The 20056-nt window shown below is 43.6% G+C and overlaps 1 protein-coding gene across 4 annotated transcripts in view; it reads right to left on the bottom strand.

Annotated features, from left to right (window-relative positions):
- The window catches only part of RYR3 (ryanodine receptor 3), a 508658-nt gene that overhangs the window by 196410 nt on the left and 292192 nt on the right, over positions 1–20056 (bottom strand). For all 4 annotated transcript variants that reach the window (XM_041743628.1, XM_041743630.1, XM_041743629.1 and 1 more), the window contains exons 20-25: positions 11082–11298; positions 5909–6013; positions 4279–4382; positions 3933–4016; positions 1916–2075; positions 426–573 (exon numbers count right to left, since the gene is read on the bottom strand). In XM_041743628.1, coding sequence (XP_041599562.1) covers positions 426–573; positions 1916–2075; positions 3933–4016; positions 4279–4382; positions 5909–6013; positions 11082–11298 — 818 coding nt within the window. The remainder of the gene's footprint in view (positions 1–425; positions 574–1915; positions 2076–3932; positions 4017–4278; positions 4383–5908; positions 6014–11081; positions 11299–20056) is intronic.

Genomic DNA, 20056 nt, shown 5'->3' with positions numbered 1-20056 from the left:
CTTGGGTATGGGATAACAATGACATGTTCATCAATTATGGGCTGGTGATTTTTTCATCAGTGCTAGAACTAAATTTAGAGATAAGACACCCTGGCCCCAAAGTAAGCTGATATTCACATGTTTGATAAAGAAGAGGTAACTTGGATTTATGACCAAATATCCCAAAAAGCTCAGTTATGCCAGAGGATCACTTATTCCTCATGTGACGGGGGCACAGAAGTGCTCACCACAGAAACTTATCATAGAGTTTAAACATGGTTCTCCTCCCTCCTCCCCTCACTTGTTAAAATACACCATTTACTTTAGTGGTCTTTGGTACCAATATCATTTCTAATAGTACATGTCAGATTTATTCAGTCAGCATTTCTGCAGAAGAGGACTGATTTAGTCAACTGGGACCAGAATAAACAATCTCAACTCATTACCTAGTTCTTGGTCAGATGGCTCAATGTTATAGCCATAACCAATAAACGTGCGAACAGCTTCACGAAGGCTGTCCCTGTTGGACTTCTTGGTACGCTCATCCAGTAATGCATATGGCACCAGCCGGGGATTTCTTTTGTTCTTCAAATCCTATGTGAAACCAGAGAAAAGAGGTTCTGAGAAAATACATTTCATCTTTACAAAAGGCTTGTCCCACTTACATATTCCCAGCTACAATCCTGGCTTCCTCATAGCAGCCTACCAGCTCTTCCCCCAGCGTCTTGATATTTAGCAATATACTCATTTACAACTCCTCTTCAGGATTAAATGAATACAAATGGAGAGTTTTTGCTAATGTTCAAAGCTAGCATTAAAAAACACATTTTAATAATGCCAGCCTGTGAATAAAGTGAAGTGTCATGAAATTGGTTAGAAACCTCTATTCCCAAGGCAAGGCAGATGAGGATTTACGTAACTATTCCCCTGTGGAAGCTCATGCCATGATTTCAATTGTTACAGTCACCTCACAACAGCCTCTTAACAGAGAAACAATGTAGAGAAACATCTGTGTTCACATCAGGAAAGGTGGCAGAGCCACAGTGAGTCCATTTCATTGTAGTAGGTACTCACTTGTATTAGAGTCCTCCTCAGTTCCCTGGGGAGGAGTAAGAAAATAATGGTGATGACCTCAGTGGTGAGTCATCATCAAGGAATATGCCTGACATGCTGTTCTGAATCCCCCTTCCCACCATGGTTTCCATAGTTGTGGTCTTCTTGGTTTCCAGACATGGGCAGAGTTAGAGGCTCAGGCATGAACAAACACGGGTACACACAACTATCCCTGAACTTCCCCAGGCACTTAAGGAGATGAGGAAATATTTTGAGGAGAGATGGGTTGGTTCTAGACTCCACCTAATTCCTTGCTGAACCCTGGTCTTGGCTGTCTCCTGTGCAAGCCAAGAACTGCCCAGGAATCCTGGCCCAATGGGCTAAAGTAAGGGGTACAGGCTTCCTGGAAGGCTGGTTTGTCCCTCTCCTTTTCATCTTTAGTGGTAGGTACCTGGGACCATCCCAGAAACACTGCTGAACTATAATGTTGATTTGTAGAAGACTTCCCCTGGCCTTGGAGAGTGGCATGAAAGCTTAGCTCTCTGGAATGCAAACAGCAAGACAGGGAACAAGGAAAGATGCAGCCAGTGGGCACACACAAGGAAACATGATTGCCAGTGAACCAACTAACAAAGGAAAGGTAAGCCAATCCACTTCTGCAAAATTGGAATTATGCCTAGAGTTAATGTCAATGTGACCATTACAAATTCCATGCAATCCCCAGATTCTATAAATAACGAGTGCGCTGAAGCATGAGGGATAGAGTGCAAGGGCAGCTTCCACCTTCCAATCAAATACCCACCAAAGCAAAATGCAAAATGGCATTTTGATGGATTACCACATCTCCTAGCTTTTCCAGCAGGCTTGATCCAGTACTTCTTACCTGTTGGATGCCATAGGTCCATCCTTGCTTTATTCTGTCCTTGGCCCAAACGTTATGTGCGTTTTCTGCAAGCTTATCTACTAAAATTTCTTGAGGCGGTAACAGCTTCACATCAGACAAGTCCAAAGGGGCTGGTTTATAGCCGTTGGACATCATATAGCTATAAGTAAAAATATATATATTTTTGAACAGATCTCTACGACTCTCACATTCCAGATCTTAGCACATGGTAAGAATACCATAAAAAATAAGGCTACCATCTCAGGTTCTACTTCCTGGCAGAATGGATAGCTCAGCTCTCTTTCAAGTCCTTAGATGAAACCCCTAGTCCACCTCTTGACTGTTGGACAAAGTGGATGGTCAGTGCCGTCCAGCTTTATTTCTAAGAAAACTATTTGTGTGCCTGACAAACGAGGGGCACATTTGGGTGCTGTGGAATTACGTACAGCTCCTCCAACTCACTTCAAAAACAGAAAAGAAAATAACAAAAACAAAAACAAAAAACAGAAAAGATTCCAACCAGCAGCATGGCAAGGACAGGACCTTGAGCCAAATGGTTTCTTGTAAGTCAGTAGAGAATGAGCATTCAGTCTCAGAAAGTTAAACCTTTACTTTGGGTGCTAAGAAAGAAAATCACCACCACGTCAGAGAATCTGTGAGCTTGAGGTGACCTTCACCTGTTCAGCTCGGGAGCCACAGCCTCAAGTGTCTGTAATTGGGTAGATAATTTGACAGATAATGTGAAGATGGGACAAAGCTGAGTATGAGCCCGGATAGATACACTGCATGAATGGAGAGGACCACACTGTGGAGTGGCTCTCAGGCAAGTAGCCGATCATAGCTATGTGGGAATGTGTACCTGGAGGCACCCATGGACCCAGGGCCAAGGAGTGCCCAGATGAGAGCCAGAACCTGAACATGATGGCTTGTAGACCAGGGCTCTCACTACACAGGAACTGCCAAGCAGCATAAGATGCAGGGTCTGCTGCAGGCATTAAACACTGCGTATCATCCATCTTCTTGGGATGTCGGATCTTGGGCATCCCCAACAGCCCCCACGTGGGCAACAACATATGTTGACTGCTGAGCACTGACCCCAGCAGCCTGGTCAGCAGTTTGCCCCCCTACCTGCTACTTCTTGGACGTGCCGCTCTCAGCATCTGGAGTTGCCTCTGAGAGTGGCACTTGGCAGCTTGGGAGTTTAACAGGGAAGAAGAGGAAGATAAGCATTTGATTAAAGCTGGCACTGCCTTGGCTCGTAAGTAATTGCCATGCCTGTATGTGAATGCGTGTGTACCCAAGGTTGGTGCGTGGGGGGGTCAGCAAGTGAGCGAGCCAGTTGATGCGCCGTGAGTGTGCACCTGAGTGTGTGAGAACATGTGCCTCTCCACGAACGTACGGTGACAGGGAGAATAGGATGCAGGCAGGATTAGGATGAGACAACCATCTCCACAGAGGACTTACCAGGCTGGCCCAACGCCGGAGGAGTAAATCTTTGCTATGGCTACTGACCATTTTTCATGCTCCTATGGCAACTGCTATTCTTATAGACCAAAGGCTGTGTACCCATCTGAGTGCTACGTCTCCTGGCTTAGAGCTAACAATAGTAGCACAGGTCCTAGCTGAAGGAGCAAAAAGAGGGAAAGCCTGGAGACACTTGTACTTCAGCAGCCCTCTGTGTGGGATTTAACTGGAAGGACCATCCTCGACTGCGGCTAGCAAGTATCTGGGACCATCACCTGCCTTTGTGCAGGGGCCTCCTATCGTCCCAGTTCAAAAAAAACTCAGACTGAAGCATGAAAATCTTCGATCATTAAAAAAATCACTTGGGGTAGCCCGGGTGGCTCAGCGGTTTACTACTGCCTTCAGCCCAGGGTGTGATCCTGGAGACCTAGGATCGAGTCCCACGTTGGGCTCCCTGCATGGAGCCTGCTTCTCCCTCTGCCTGTATCTCTCTCTCTCTCTCTCTCTGTTCTCATGATTAAATAAATAAATCTTGAAAAAAAAAATCACTTACTTTTTGGGCAATTTGACCTTCTTGAGGTCCTCCTCAGCAGCTGGATTAACATGAGCGATGTGGCACCCAAGGGCCAGGAGGGTTCTGCAATGTGACAGAGGGAGAGGACAAAGGTCAACTTGATACAGGACAGCAAAGACCCTAACCTGTATCTGAGTTGATAAGTAACAATGGTGGACGTGTTACTCTGCTAAATCCTTCTGTGGCATGAATAATCACCACCCCCGCTCATTTATCAGAATGCATCATGTTTTCAAGGCAAGAGACATACCTTTGCAGTATAGTTCTAAGGAATTAAATCACCCACTCAGTGTTTATTCCACATTCACTTCAATTAAACACTCACTTTAAGGTTTCAGTTGACATTTGTAGGTTATAATTCTTCTCAGTTTCAGGCAGCTTTGAAAACTCCACAAGACAGGGGTGTTGTCTTTTATTGTCATCCCGTATCTAGGTGACAACATAAGGACAAATATAATTTAAGTTTTGGCAACTGGCAACTGAAAGCACACACGTTGAAACATGGCCCAGGCAATCTGTATCAGGCACAACAAAGACAGTTATTTGCTGATAGGCAAACAGAGGATCACCCCTCTAGTAAAAGATACACACAGACCCCAAGTTGCCAGTGATTTGTGCTCTGTGGATTCGTTTCTACTCAAGTGTCTGCATTCAGAACATACTCTCGCAGAGAACTTTCCACATGGTAGCCATGTGCCTGCCTGTCCCAAATTCATGAAACCACAATGCTACTGTAGGGTAGCATTCTTCAGGACATAAAGGTACTATGGAATGTGTCCAAAGACCACAATTTGTAATTTCAAATTTTCTAGTAGCCACACGAGAAGCAAGCAAACAAACAAACAAACAAACAAAAAACAGGTGCAATTCATTTTAATGCATTTCATTTAACCCATATATGAAACATTTTCATTTTAACAAGCCATTAGTATAAGAAATAATTTGAGACATTCTATATTAGTTTTGCATAGCAGGTCTTCAAGATCCAGTGTATTGTATAATTGCAGCACATTTCAGTTCAGACTAGTTACATTTCTAGTGCTCAGTAGTCTCTTGTGGCTCATGACTATTGTCATGTGTTGGACCGTACACATCCAGACGTTAATTAATTAATGCATTCACTCAACAAACATTTGTCAAGTGTCTGCTCTGTGGTCATTATTGATTCAGGCATGAGGAGTTCAACAGTGAGCTGGGGCAGTCCCAGGCCCATAAAGAATGGGGTAGAGACCAGTAATAAAATAATCATAATAATAAATGCTATATTGCAGTTGTGAGTAGTTCCCCAAAGGAGAGGTCTATGGCATCATGAAGGCATAGAGGCGGTCACATAGAAGGCGAATCTTTTAGGGTAGCTCTATCAATATAGAAAGTGTTAGAGTGCAGGGGCTCTTTCAGTAACTAAGCTGGAATGTGCATAATTTGAGGGTGTCAGGGTCACAGGAAGCTCTGCAACTCGCCTATCCTTGTGCTTTCAGATGTGACTTTATACAAATCACAGAACAAAGTCAATTTACATCCTTTCTAGTGCAAGAGATTCTGTAACCTCCTCGGAGTGTCTATTAATCTTAGTGATCATCTGAAAACTGTTTCAAACAAATTCTGATTCAAAACAATGAATCAGCCTCTTTTTGCCTCTCATGTGGAGAGGACAGCTCTTCCTGAAGGGGAAAGGAGAAGTGAGCGTCTGAAGGAGGTGCTGAGGAGCCACTGTGCTCTATCTTCCCCGAATAAAGGAAACCATCTCACAAACCAAATGAGAGGGGAGGTGCCTCCGCAGCACCCTTGACCACACTTAGACCACTGAGCAAGGCTTGGAGGAATAGCTATCCAGGAGGCAGTAAGGAGGAGAGAGTGTGGGCTCATGTGGTTCCCTCACTCACTGGAGTCTTTCAAGAACCCTGCCAGGTAACCCATTCAACCCTCTGTCCCAGCCTGGCCACTGGAACACAAACCTTGCCAAAAGTCCAGCCAAGCTCTATTTTATTCATTCCCCAAAGCTCGTGGATGTTTTCAGCCAGTCTGTCTCGGATCTTTTCTAGGTGAGGTGGCAAAACCACCTAAAAGGAAAAGGAACAAGTATGAAATCAGCAGCACAAGAATTATTGTATTGAAATCTATCCTAAAAACCTCTATGGATAAGGTGCCACGGTTGAATTCACTACACGTCCCCCAGGAGGGGCTGCTTCCAGGGGTTCCTTCTCTCCAGGAAGGGCTATCCGGTGCCAATCCATCCAGTTTGACCCAGATGCTTCCAGAAACTCCTTCCTCTCTGGGCTTCCTCTTTGCCCATCTCTCCTCAGGCTCCTGTGTAGATACTTGTGCTGTGTGTTCTTCACATGTGAATGCTTCCCTGGACCTACCCTCCGTCCATGCTCTCTCCTTGGGAGATCTCACCAGCCACGGTCTCTCCTTATATTCAGACCTACAATTCCAACTGCCTGCAGGATTTTCTCACCAAAATATACCCAACATGCTATTCAAAACTGAATTCATTTCTTTCCTTCAGAAACTTTTCTCTTCCTGTTTTTACTTTTACTTTTTATTGAACGGCCCACCGTTGCTTCAAGCCTGAAGTCAACCTGGTATCTTCCTTCTTGGCATTACTTGCCCTTCCACCATCCACTACCATCAAATCAATCACAGAATTGATCATGTTGATTTTTGAAGCATCTTTCTGAAGGGCCTCCTCTACTAATCACTCAACCTCATTATCTTCTCCTTGGTTCACGGCAAGAGCCTCACAGTTGGTCTCAACTCCCTACCAATCTACTCTCCACACTGTGCCCAGAGTGATGAGTCTACAATAAAATCACATCAAAGGACTCTCCTGGGTGTTTCCAAGTGTCTCTTGAACTCCTAAGACACAAAACTAGATGTTAACCAAGTATATAGTGTCCTCCTTCAGTTCTTCCACCATGGTCCTCCCAAACACATCCTTTCCAACCTTCTTGAAATTCTCACAAAAGATCACACTTGTCACAGTTCTGTGTCTTTGCGCTTGCAACTTCACCCTTACTAATCCCCCAATACACATAATACACACACACACACACACACACACACACACACCCCTCTATACCATAGAGCAGATGACAAGGATGGTCTCCTAGACCAGGCTCTAGATGAGAACTTCTTAGCCCTTTTTCAGCTAGGTTCTATCCTTGGGCCTTGTTCCCAAGACCCCAGTTGTAGAAAAGATCCTGCTAAATCAGTTTGGTGAGAATCCACCACCCTTGATATCTGATCACTCCTCTGCCTACCTCTGTGTCTGATCAAATTTCCTCCACCCCCATGATCCCCCAGGTGATATCAGATCACTCTGTCCTGCCTTCAGATAGAATCCTGTGAGGTCAATTTAGCAAGAATCCATCCCAACCCCAAACACTTCTCTTCATAATTTCCCTTTCAGTGACTCCCCTCACCTCCCCAACTTGCTCTCCTGGGCTCTAAATCCCTACTTGTTCTTGTTGTCTTCAGAACTGAGCCCGGCTCTATGCAGGAGTTCTTCTTCCCCTGTTTACTTAGCTCCTAAGTGAAATCTGCTCTTACTGCTTTCACTGCTGTCCAGCTCTGGTTTTAATCCAAACACCTTCAATATCCATCTTTCTAAATTCAGCTCAAATTTAGTTCAACTTTCCTAAGAGAAATCTTCCCCAATTACCTTCAGGGACAGTTTCTCTGTGTTTCCCGGACACTCTGCTGGTATCTCTCCCATAGAGGTCACACCGTGGGGGCCCAAGTTGCTCCTCCTTTCCTTAATCCTATTTTAAAAAAATTTACTACTACTGCTACTGCAATAATAACAATAATAACTATTCTCATGTTTATTCATTGACAACTTTTAGGAAATGGGAGATTCTATATAGAAAATCTAGATTTCTAGTTTGTTTTGATTCCTTGGAAGATCACTAACACCGGATCCACACTTTTGCCTAGCAACTCTCAGCTGGAGGGCCTGTGCACTTGACCTACTTCATTTCTGCATCATCTGCCTGGTCCCTGTATTTCTCACTCTATTACAAAGGTTATTAGTGCTTCCACTAATACAGAAATCCTGAATTTTTTTTTTTTTTGAAGGGGGTAGCTCCCGGAGACTTTTTTTTTTTTTTCAAAAAAGAGAAAAGAAAAAAAGGCATATCAAGTCAGTGAGGTTCAGTGAGGTATATAAGGAGATCACGGAGAAAAACAGCAACGTATTTAAACTATGTGTTATAATCACTATCTGCCCTTCAATTAAGGACATTAAAAAAATCAACTTAATCTAATCACTCAAGAGTCAAAGTTAGTAAGTGGCATGACGTTTCAGTAAAGAGCAAAATGGGAAAATTATTAGCAAACAAATTATAACTGTATCTGGGTTTTATTGGTAAAGATAATTTTTTTTAAAGATTTGAGAGAGAGCGAGAGCACGGGAGAGAGTGTGCCTGCAAGTGAGCATGACAGGGAGAGCCAGAGGAAGAAGCACACTCCCTGCTGAGCAGGGAGCCTGATGGGTCCTCGATCGCAGGACCCTGTGACCATGACCTGAGCTGAAGGCAGCACTTAACTCACCGAACCACCCAGGTGCCCCAACCAAGGTAATTTTTAAACTAAGTGCTTCTTAAGTGATCACAAATTAGAGGATTTGCATGTAGGAGGAACCACATGCTTCACTAAAAGGAGAAAATATGCTAAGGAGTCCTCCATGAAGAGCCCCTAACCATAATTTCAGTGACCTCAATCAGTGACTGCCTAGGGCAGAGTACACTGGCTTGCTAACTGCTGTGGGGTATCTGGGGCTGGGCTCCTCCTTCCCAGTGCGTAGCTAGGGGCTGGGGTCCTTCAAGCCCTGAGAACGGGAAGTGCCTACGTATTGCTGGATCCAGCCAGCAATACTTCATCTGCAAACTGGTTACTGTGCTTGGGGGAGGATGGAATTGACTCTGTACATATTTAACTTCTCCTCTGACAATAATTTCAGAGAATGGTAGACACTAAAAAATTAGAAGGCATCATCCAAAATAAGCTGCACCTTTCCAACAAGAACTTCCCTATCATTCAATTCCCTGGGGACAGCTCCCTAGTTCCAGGGTCCACCACAGATTCGACTTTGGGTCCAGACCTCAAAGGTTTTTCTGGCTTGTTGATTTCTCTGCGATCTTGGATTTTCCAGTCTTCAGTTCTGCAGGTTTAGGTGCTCTTCCCACTCTTTGGTCAAGCCTTCCTTCCCTCCCTCATCAAAAGTTCCCCTCATTTTCTTGAGGCCCACTTCTAGAAGGCCTATCCTAACCCTCACTTCTGATTAGTGAGGGATGGTACAGAGGAGTAGGTATCAGGCTCATGCTTTCCCCCGACTTCGGCACTTTGTGGCCTTGCGTCCATGTGGAAACTGGTTTAGTTTTTTGGCCCTCGAGCTTCCTGTCTAGGATACACATGAACCAGAGGATCTGATTCCCAGGATTGTCTCTGGCTCAACAATGCCTCCCTAGTTTCCTATCAACCTTCTTAATGCCAACTTCTTTCAAGGTGCTGCACCAGGGTCTGTGAAGCAGGCAGGGCAATGCTGCTTTTCCATTCTAAGCGAATTCACGATAATTCGCTGCAGGAGGTAGGAAGCAAATTCAGCAATATGCTCGCAGAACTGAATGCAATAGGGTCACATGACTATCACGGGGCAGTAACATGCTGGAGACCTTCTACAGGTCAAAAGAGCTATATTCCTACAAACTATTAACTCGACGTGCCTCAGAGACAAGGCCCTTTGTCACTGATTTTCTCTAACATTTAGAATAGTGACTTGAGGAGCACTGGTGTGGAGGAAATACTGAAAGCTGCTATTTACACCCCTGTCATAAGCATGTGAGGGTATCGCTCTCAAAACAGAGACCCTGGGAAGGGAAAGAAATGTCCATTTATCAGCACTTTCCTCCTATATACAATCCCGTTTCTTTTAGTTTTATTTCCATCTCTTCACCTACATGCTCTCCCTCCTCCAAGCATCTAGCCACATCAGAGTATTTATTATCATCATATCTACTTTTTAAAAAGTTTTTATTTAAATTCCAGTATAGTTAACATACAGTGTAATATTAATTACAGGTGTACATATAGGGACTCAGCAATTTTATGTGTGGTGCTGGTCATGGCAGGTGTACTCTTCATCCCCATTACCTATCTCCCCCACCCCCTATCCACCTCCCCTTTGGTGACCACCCATTTGTTCTCTAGAGTTAAGAGTCTGCTTCTTGGTTTGCCTCTCTTTTTTCCCCTTTGCTAATTTGTTTCTTAAATTCTACATATGAATGAGATCATATGATATTTGTCATTCTCTTACTTTGCTTAGCATAATACTCTAGCATAATACTCCATCTATGTTGTTGCAAATGGCAAGGTTTCATTCTTTTTATTGCTGAGTAATATTCCATTACACACACACACACACACACACACACACACACACACACACACACCCTCTTTCTTATCCATCAACCAATGGACACTTGGGCTGTTTCCATAATTCAGCTACTGTAGATAATGCTGTTAGAAAGAGACATGCTACATCTCTCTCTTTGAATTAGTATTTTTGTATTCTTTGGGCAAATGCCTAGTAGTGAGATTGCTGGATCACAGGGTGGTTATCCACCTGTCCCTACTCCTAGACCCTTACTGACTCCATTCCTATTACTTAACCCTGGATGCCTCTCCCCATTTAAGCTTATTAAAAGCCCTGGTTGGATTCTATCCTCTCTAACTAGACTTCTAGAACTATTCTAGCCTAGCAGGTGCCTCTAGCACTTATTTGTGCTACAGTTCACTTTGCATATATTACATTCAGACTTAAAAAATAATACATTTGCTTTTACCTCTTCAACTTGGTTGTGAATTCACAGAGAATATTGCATATTTGTGCCTGCACTTCATAGAACCTTGCATATAGCAAGTGATCAACATGTTCTCTGATTGAGAAATCCTTAAAGACCTCAATCTAAGTACATGGTGGAAACACAAGGAACACAGTTGTTCACACTACATGACAACTACATGATACACAGTATACAATAGGAATGGCTCCAAGACCACACAGAGAGAAGGATTTAGCCCTAATGCTTCTTCTATGTGGTTTACCTGTTGGCAGCTTGAACCTACCTGACTGGTGTCTATGGGACATGGGATGAAAGAGGCTTGAGAGAGGGACTGGGTGGTACCCAGCAGATCTCTAACTCCTTCAGCGTCACGTTTATATTCTTTGACAGGCTCCAGTCTCATCTTTTCTTTCGGAAGTAAGGCTTCATAGCAAGGGGCGTAGCCAGATGGAGGCAGGAACTTAAATTCGCCATGACGTCCACCCATCAGGAAACGCACTCTGTGGCATTTGGAGAGACCAGGAGGAGAAAGGTTAAAAAAAAAAAAAGAAATCCCAGTTCAAGAAAGTGAACATTCAAGATAAGCCCCCCATCCCACCCCCACGTTATTTTGGTGGGAAGTGCAGATTCCCACCATCTGAATTTGGATACAGTACAGCAAACATTCGAAAGTGTGAAATAAAGCAGTGGAAAGAACTATCCGTGTGTGATCTTCAGTTGAACCATGTCAGCTAAATTCTTAAAAATTAATTTATACATGAATATCACTAGACTTTAAAAATCATATTTTTCCTTATTCTAGTAGACAAATCATCATTGCAGATATTATAACTAGAGCACTGAAAAGAGTAACTAATGATGATGATGATGATGATAATGATATTATTCTCTGAAAAGATCATGTTGAAATTACAGCATGAGGATTTTTTTTTTTTTTTTTTTTTTTTTTTTTTTAGCATGAGGATTTCAAGTCTTTTTACCTGAGGGACATTACTCACACATCAATTAAAGAAAACATAGCATAACTATCTGGGGGAAATAGGAAAAATTTCTTCCTATCCCTAACTTTCAGAAGCAGGCAAAAGATGAAGTAATACCAGAATCTTAAACACCAATGATATACATGCCGGGTGATATTATTTGAAGCTATACAGTGCAGAGGCTGCAGTTCCCGGAGGCAGCCCTATGGGGGGCGACTCTGGAGAAGCATCAGCAGATGGCAATAGCTTAGGAAGCAAAATGGGCACCACACGTTTGCTCGATGTGGTACCAGTGCCTTTCTCAGGGGCACCACCCTCTGCTGGCATCCAGGCCTGACCCTCTGGTCCCCTCCTGCAGTGTCTGGAGAGACCTCCCAGGATGGGGGCAAGGCACTCAGGGGAGCATAGTGATGTCAGCCACTGCCTTCCAGTACACTGAAGCCTTCCAATATGTTAATTAAGCATCCTGGCTCAATTTTAGCCTCATCTCTGTGGGTTAGGTTAGGGTCATGGTTACACCTCAAACCTCCCCTTGCAAGGAGGACAGAACCAAAGTGAACCACTTCCAAATGATACTTCGTATTCTCCTAGGTTTGTAACAAGGAATAGAGCTTTTGCAAATCAACTGCAACCACATTAATTTGGTGAGGAAATAGGACCACAGTTTACAGGAAAAGATATGTAGCCCTGTAGGGTCAACACTAATTTCACGCAGGAAAAAATCAATACCTAAACGGAGCAAACGTGCTCAGCACTCATGCCCTCCCCCTCCCTCTGCTTAGCAATGAGTTACTGAATGCATAGGACGTGCTAGTGCTCTTCTCTGCCCTGGAGACTCAGCAACAAGGCCTCCAGCGTCCCTGGTGTCACACAGCAGGCATCCAACCAGAGAAACAGTCATGATTACTGATTAGGAGATACCGAGGAAGGACTAAAGGTGGTGATGTGAACTAACTCAGGAAAGAGGGTGGCTCCTTGACTGGAGTCCAGGAAGGCCTCTCTGAGGAGACCCGCATCAACCCTGTGGGATAGAGAAGAGCTAAGGAGTTTAAAATCTGGGAGAGGAACATGTGCCAAGGCCCGGAGGCAGGACAGAGTTTGGGTGGAGAGCCTGAGGGACAGAACAGGAAGTAGGAGGGCGCAGTGCTAGGTCAGGCAGAGTCTGTGAGCCATGGCAAGATGATGAGATCGTATTCCAGGTCGGAAGCCTCTGAAAGATCTAAAGGAGAAGAGATACAGGACTCTTCTAGCTGGTCCATGTTGACAGAGGGGCAGCCCAATGAGCAGGTATCTGGAGGTCCCGGACACCAAACTAGTCCCAGTGGGAGGTAGGGATAGGTTAAACCCATGTGAGGATGGACATGGTGGGAAGTAGTCACTGGATCTCAGTTTAGTTTCACAAGGATAGTTAGGAACTGCTGATGGGGTGGGGTGGGCTAGGGTGGTGGATGTGCACACACAGGGGGCTGAGGCACAGGGAGGAGGGGTAGGACCTGGCAAAGCTCTCACAGTAACACTCTCCTCCACCAGCCTCACTTCCCTCTACTGGAACGTTCTGCTAGGACAGCCTCACAAGAGCATCACCGTGTTGGCGGAATAACTGATTGTGGAAGTAGCCTAATTATGAAACTGGAAAAATAAAACTCTAAGTGGGAGACATTAAGTTCTTTTTTTTTTCCTTCTCAATACAAACAAATCTTTTATCCAAACAGCATCCTACCAAATGCTGTTTTAAAATTATAGAAATCATACAGAACCTCCCACTTCCCATTCTAAAGTACTAAACAATGACATAGAATTAGAACCTCAAGAGTCCCTTGTGAATGTTCCTACATCAAATGTTATGTAAGGGGGCATGGCCTATGTGTTTTAAGAATATGAACAATGACATTAAAACAAAGTTGAGTCATTAGCCTTCGATGTTACTAATTTAGTGAACCTTCAGGAAATAATGACTAAGCCTTGAAATTATTGGTTGAGAACTTCCCGATTCAGCTGCAGCGCAGCAGATTGTGTTACTGAACGTTGTAACCGTGGGACAGAACTAGAGCTTTTTGAGCAAAAGAAGAGTGTGGGATGGTTGTTTTTGTTTTTCCTCTCTTCTCCTTAAGCATCCATTCTGTGAGGAGCTGAATGCCCAGGAGCTTGTACGGCGAGCGTATTCTTTGTTACTCACGAGTGTAGAGGTTCCAAGAACAGGTAAATGATTTCCGATGAGGTCTTCTAGCTGGGCTTAATTATTCATGAGGTGTCTTGCCAGTTCTGTTCAGTCTTAAAATTTCCCTTACATTTTAAAATCTGCTGTCATCTTCTGGATAGAGAGCAAATCAAGAAAGCTGGAATTCCACACAGCACATAAGGAAAACCATGATTTCTGTTTTCATATTCAGTTATTAAAAAGAGAACGATAATTTGGTTATAAATCTTCATCTCAACTCCTCCAATGGCCACAAAAACTGTAAAATGAAAAATTTACATAGCTAGAAATCAGTGTTTACTGCTCACTGAAGCATTGGTCTCCAAATATCATTGCACTAGGCCTCAGTGAGCAGAAGACCTGCCAGACAGAAGCTGTCCCCCAGCAGGTAGAACTGGACAAGAGCTGGTGCCAGGCACAGCTACCATCTATTACTCCTTCTTTTCACTGCCCAGAGTTTCTGGGAAGGGCTCCAACAAACCACCACTAATATTGGTGGTCCTCCTAACAACTCTCTCCAGGAGATCCAGACTGACCAAGTCAAAGGAAGTAACTAGTGATAAAATATAGGCTTTAAGGGAATAATCAAAAGGAACATCTGAAATTCATTTTAATTATTTGAAGATGATAAACTGGGAGCCCACCTCTGTCTTAGAGTTTTAGCAGAGGTCTCACAAGCAGATAAGCCAGAGGATGCCAATATTTGCACATCCTGAAGATGCTGGATCTACTATGAGGGTCCATCAAAAATTATGATGCCAGCGTGGCCGTAGCCCATCACATACCTCCACCTCAGTAAGAAAGGAAAAGAAGGCATTTGGAGAGAACTATCAGGGAGAAAGGGAAGGGAGTAGTCTCCTATCTGAAGTCAAACGATGAGTGCTTAAGCACTACTCAGAAGCTTGCAAACATCCCCTGGAACTTAGTGGGGGACATGTCTGCCTGGTGACAGCAACAGAGAAGGAGATGGAGGGACAAGGACCTCAAGACAAAGAGCTACCCTTCTGCTCAGGACAGGGTCAAGGACTCTGTTCCTGGAAGGCCAGACAGATGCCACAAATGAAGCAGCTGTCAGCCATCTCGAAAGGAATTATGGCCAGAAAGGCAACTGACTGAGCAGAGATCAGAAACCTAGGGACTGCGGGGAGTGGGAGGCCCGTGCGCAAGGCAGGGCAATACAGAGGAGGCCCTGAGGTGAGCCAGATGGGGGTAGCCAGCACAAGTGGCCAAGCCTGCGCGGAAAGAACAGTGGTGAGATGCTCCCGGCCTAAGGCTCTGAGGAAATGACAAGGGAAAGGTGGCAGCAACCGTATAACTGCCACATGTCCTGATACAATGGCATGCTGCCAGTATCAGGACTCCCAGGGGGCCTGAGCGGAGCTGGCTGACCAGGGAGAGCAGGACCTGGGACTGCAGGCCAAAGTGGGGGAGGCCTCACACCTTGATGTGAAGGTCTCACATCAACTGCATACAAATCTGAGTTTTTTATAGCCAAATAAGTGGCACTTTTACGTTACCAACAAGATGGTTGTCATTCTTACAAGGAGTCATAAAGGCTACAGAGCTGGCCTGAGGACTTGTCCGGAGTGTGAATTTGAAGGGGCAGCGAGAGAAACAACAGAGTTACAGATACCTAGTCTCCTTGCAATAAAGCTGGTACTTGGCACTTCATGTTTATCATTTAAATCTTTTGCCCTACTCTTGAGAAATTTCAATTAGAATGTAAATCTCTCTTCTCCAGGTGCATTCTTTCCTGTTCCTCAGGTTCCACAGAATCTCCCGGCCTTACAGAAAATATTAAACTTAAAATAAAAAGATAATTGAAGAATTGAGTTCATTAAAATTAGTTCTTCTTGGGCAGCCCCGATGGCCCAGCAGTTTAGCACCGTCTTCAGCCCAGGGCGTGATCCTGGAGACCCAGGATCGAATCCCACGTCGGGCTCCCTGCATGGAGCCTGCTTCTCCCTCTGCCTGTGTCTCTGCTTCTCTCTCTCTCTCTGTGTCTCTCATGAATAAATAAATAAAATATATTTTTTTTAAAAATTAGTTCTTCTTGAGCCTTGCATTTTTCTCTACATTAATGGATTTTAAAATCAATTTCAGGTGGCACTTGACAGGATGAGCACTGGGTATTATGCTATATGTTGGCAAATCGAACTCCAATAAAAATATACAAAAAAATAAAAATAAAATAAAATCAATTTCATTAATCAATTTAATCTCTTCCACTGAAGTACCTGTTCCCTATCTTTGGGAGTTCTTCCTATAACTCAAGACATTCCATCAGCTCTCCAAGGGTTTTTTTTTTTTTTTTTTCTTCTTAAAGTGATTACAATAAGTGACTGTCCTTAGGCCTCAGATCCCTCCACCTCAGAGATGAGCAATAGTTCCAGTAATCGTCTCCTGGGAGTAGTGAAGTTTGGGGATATGTGCAGGAATTTTTTATATTCTTGGCTGATTTTTTTTTAAAATTTTTTTTTTAATTTTTATTTACTTATAGTCACAGAGAGAGAGAGAGAGAGGCAGAGACACAGGCAGAGGGAGAAGCAGGCTCCATGCACCGGGAGCCCGATGTGGGACTCGATCCCGGGTCTCCAGGATCACGCCCTGGGCCAAAGGCAGGCGCCAAACCGCTGCGCCACCCAGGGATCCCTCTTGGCTGATTTTGAAAACAGAGCAAAGGGTACTGAAACATCCCTGCTAGCATTTTCATTTTAGTCCCTTGAGATTCAGGCATTGTGGCTTGCCAATGGCAGAAGAGATGAGACTTCCTAGTGCAAGTCCCTGGATTTGAAAGACTGACCCCTGAAATAAAAATATAGTAAAAATCAAGACAAGGCTTTTTCATGCTCAAGGAGGATGACTCAGTTTCCTTATCCATAGCTTCCTAGCAAACGTGTGACATGACTTGAGTCTGTCTTACTGGACATCTCCTTTCCTCTCATCTGCTAGTGAATCTCTCTCTCAGAGAGTGGGGAAGGTGTTCCAGAGAAGAAGAGGGTACAGGCTGTGGTTAAGAGGAGAAAGAATGAAAACGTTTTGGCTGACCTGAATTCAACTCATAAGTCATGATTCATAATTGCATCTTCAGTCCCTATTACTAAGATGGGAGGACAAGCTGAGCGATGCAGTCCCACAACTCTATTTCTTCCTGGCCAGTGACTGATGAAAGCCCAGGGCAATCCAGCCAGTGCTCACCATATTCTCCACAGAGGTATATTTATCTCAGCAATAATTTCCACAGCATTGACCACAGTAAGCTGGAAATAGCGAAGCCCTTGGTTACCTGAATTTTAGCCAAGTCTGGGGGAAACCAACAGAAAACAAACAGCAACCACAAATTGGATATTGTTGTTCTTATAAATTAGAAAGGGCTGGTAAAAGAGTTATGTGGGACAATTAAATAGATCCATGGGGAGTTTAACTATAGCTATAAAATATATTCTACTACAGCAATTAGCTCATCAATTTTCTGCAAAATGAAAAGGATCACCCCAAATTCACCATATACTGTGTCTTCTGTGTAATGGTCTCCATGTGGTTCGTGCCATGATGCCATCTCACAGGGTGAGAATACCTTTTAATAAGGGCTTGCTGGCATTTAAGTAACTCAACCTTTTGGGTGTCTCCAAAGCAGACATGCCTCATCCCAGATTCCGTTCTATAACCAGTGCTGTTACATTGAGGGCCTACTGCATGAAGAGTATCCACAAACAAACCACACTAAAAAGAACACTAAGGAGGCACATTCATAATGGAAGAGAGAGTACATATTGATTTGTGGATTTGGTTAGTAATTACTCACATTTCCTTTGACTTCACTGTGGGTAAATCTAATTGAAAAAGATTTTTGCTCTTCCATGAGTCCTGGCAGGGACACCTTAATCGGGGATTATTAACAACATAGTTTGTGGTGATAAAAATAATCTTGGGGTCACAAATTCAAGACTTTGACCTCAGCAAAGACCATTCAATAGGAGGAAATGGGGCTGTAAAAGAGAAATGTAGTTTAAAAGCCACATGGAAGTTGAAAATAAATATGGGAAACAATGCTGAATGCTTGTATGATGGGAGAAGACTCTCTTCCTACACAGGCATAACCTTGCACCTTGCTAGGAGAGACGCTATAGAATTAGGCAGGTATTCTACTATATGGGGTGAAAACAAACATTTATTTTTGATTGTATTATTATTATTTTGTATATGAAAAAATAAAGTTTTGTTCTTTTAAGCTTTCAAATTTACATTTTTGGGAACAGTATAATCCTTAATGTATAGCACTGCTTTAAGAGGGCCTCAGCACTTTTTTTTTTGAGAGAGAGAGAGAGAGAGAGCGCTCACTTACAAGCAGCATGAGTGGTGGGGGATGGGTAGAGAGAGAGAGACTCTCAGACTCCCTGCTGAGCATGGAGCCCCATGTGGAGCTCAATCTCAGGACCCTGAAATAGTGATCTGAGGGGAAATCAAGAGCAGGGATGCTTAACCAACTGAACTACCTGGGAGCTCAGGGCCTCAGCATTTCTGCTCTGCCTTCCTTACCTTAACCACTCACAGTGGATCTTGGCACAGGACCAACGATCAGAGGACTTGGTCACCTGATCAACTGTGTTATTAAACATTTATTTTCAATAAGATACTTTAATTAACTTGGAGTTAATATCCTAGTTTCTCTCTCTAGCTTTCTGTACAGCTGAACTCAAGTAGTATAGAGGGAAACTTCTGGGTTTCAGCACCAGATTAGAGTGTACCAGTTGATGTAAGAGTAATTATTGGCAATATTGATCCCATTTGCTCACAAATAAAAATAAATTAATTGGCCACTCTCCAACACGAGACCAGCACTGAGAATGACCGAGGTGAAGGACTTGGATAAATGTGTTTCCCAAATGTGCACTCAATTCCATCTCTCCTCAGATCATGCCATGTTCTGAGAAGCAAAGACAGGAACATGCCAGAGGTGACATTTTCCTGATAGGAGGCTTGAGAGACACCAAGCCCCCTGGCATCATTTTTTTTTAGCTTACCACTTGTTCAGGTGCTCTAAGCCAGAATCTCTCATAGCTAAGGTATAAACTTTCCAAGTCAACACATCTGGACTCTTCAGTTTCTAAATTCTCCCACCATTTGTGCCTTATAAATGGGTTAGACAACTACTTTTTCTTATCTTGGAACTTTGCTTCTCTTTTTCCTGTGCAATGAGAAGGCTGCACGCTCTGCTGACCTGGACAAGAGATGCTAGAAGCATCTTCTGCACATGGATGCATCTGAGTTGCCTATTTCTTCACCTGCTAACTGCAGTTCTTTGCCAAGAGATTTCAATAAGTCCTCACAAAAAAATAAATAAATTCACAAACTTAAAAAATCATTATACCACATACAAGATTGTTGTATGGACTCAGAAAAGTCCATTAGGCAGCAGGATAAAAAAAATCCTTTTCTCCAGAGATAAGACTTCTAGCCAAGCACTTCTCTCAGATGAGATGCTTAAGAAGCAGGTGTACCTGCTTTGAAAAGACGTGGGACCCAGTGAGTGGGATATGGTCAAAAACAACAAAGAAGGGAAGGGCAGTGATGCTGGGTGACTAAGGCCATTAGCTAAGCAGGGAAGCAGGGTCCTGGGAATGGATTGCTCAGAGTGACCTTGTTTCTCCAAAGAAGGTACTGAGCCAACAGGTGGATGACCCAAATGCTATTACATCGTATTGACTCATATTTCAGTTTCTACTCATTCTCTTTCCTCCTTGGGAATCAAGTGGGGAAGAGGCACAATGGGGCATATGCTGGTTCCCCCCAACTATAAGAGGGTCTCTGTTTCAATCACTCCTCTTTGTACTTACAGAGTCTCTTTCAATGATGCTCTTTGTTTTCAACATGCCTTTTAAGGATGTAACACTTAAAATGGGAGAATTGGAATGAAATTCTAATGGGAATATCCTCAACAGAGAGGAACACGGGCAAAGAACTTGCAATCTAGAATACAGTCCCTGGGGCTGATACAAGACTCTCTGGCTTGAAACAGTGATGAGTAGATTTGCAGCCCTAGTAAGGTTTTGCTATGGTGGTCTTCCCTTTGTTACAAGA

The sequence above is a fragment of the Vulpes lagopus genome, chromosome 2 (assembly GCF_018345385.1).
Source record: "Vulpes lagopus strain Blue_001 chromosome 2, ASM1834538v1, whole genome shotgun sequence".
NCBI lineage: Eukaryota > Metazoa > Chordata > Mammalia > Carnivora > Canidae > Vulpes > Vulpes lagopus.
The sequence above is the reverse complement of the archived record's forward strand: the minus strand, read 5'-3'. Positions and strand labels throughout refer to the sequence as shown.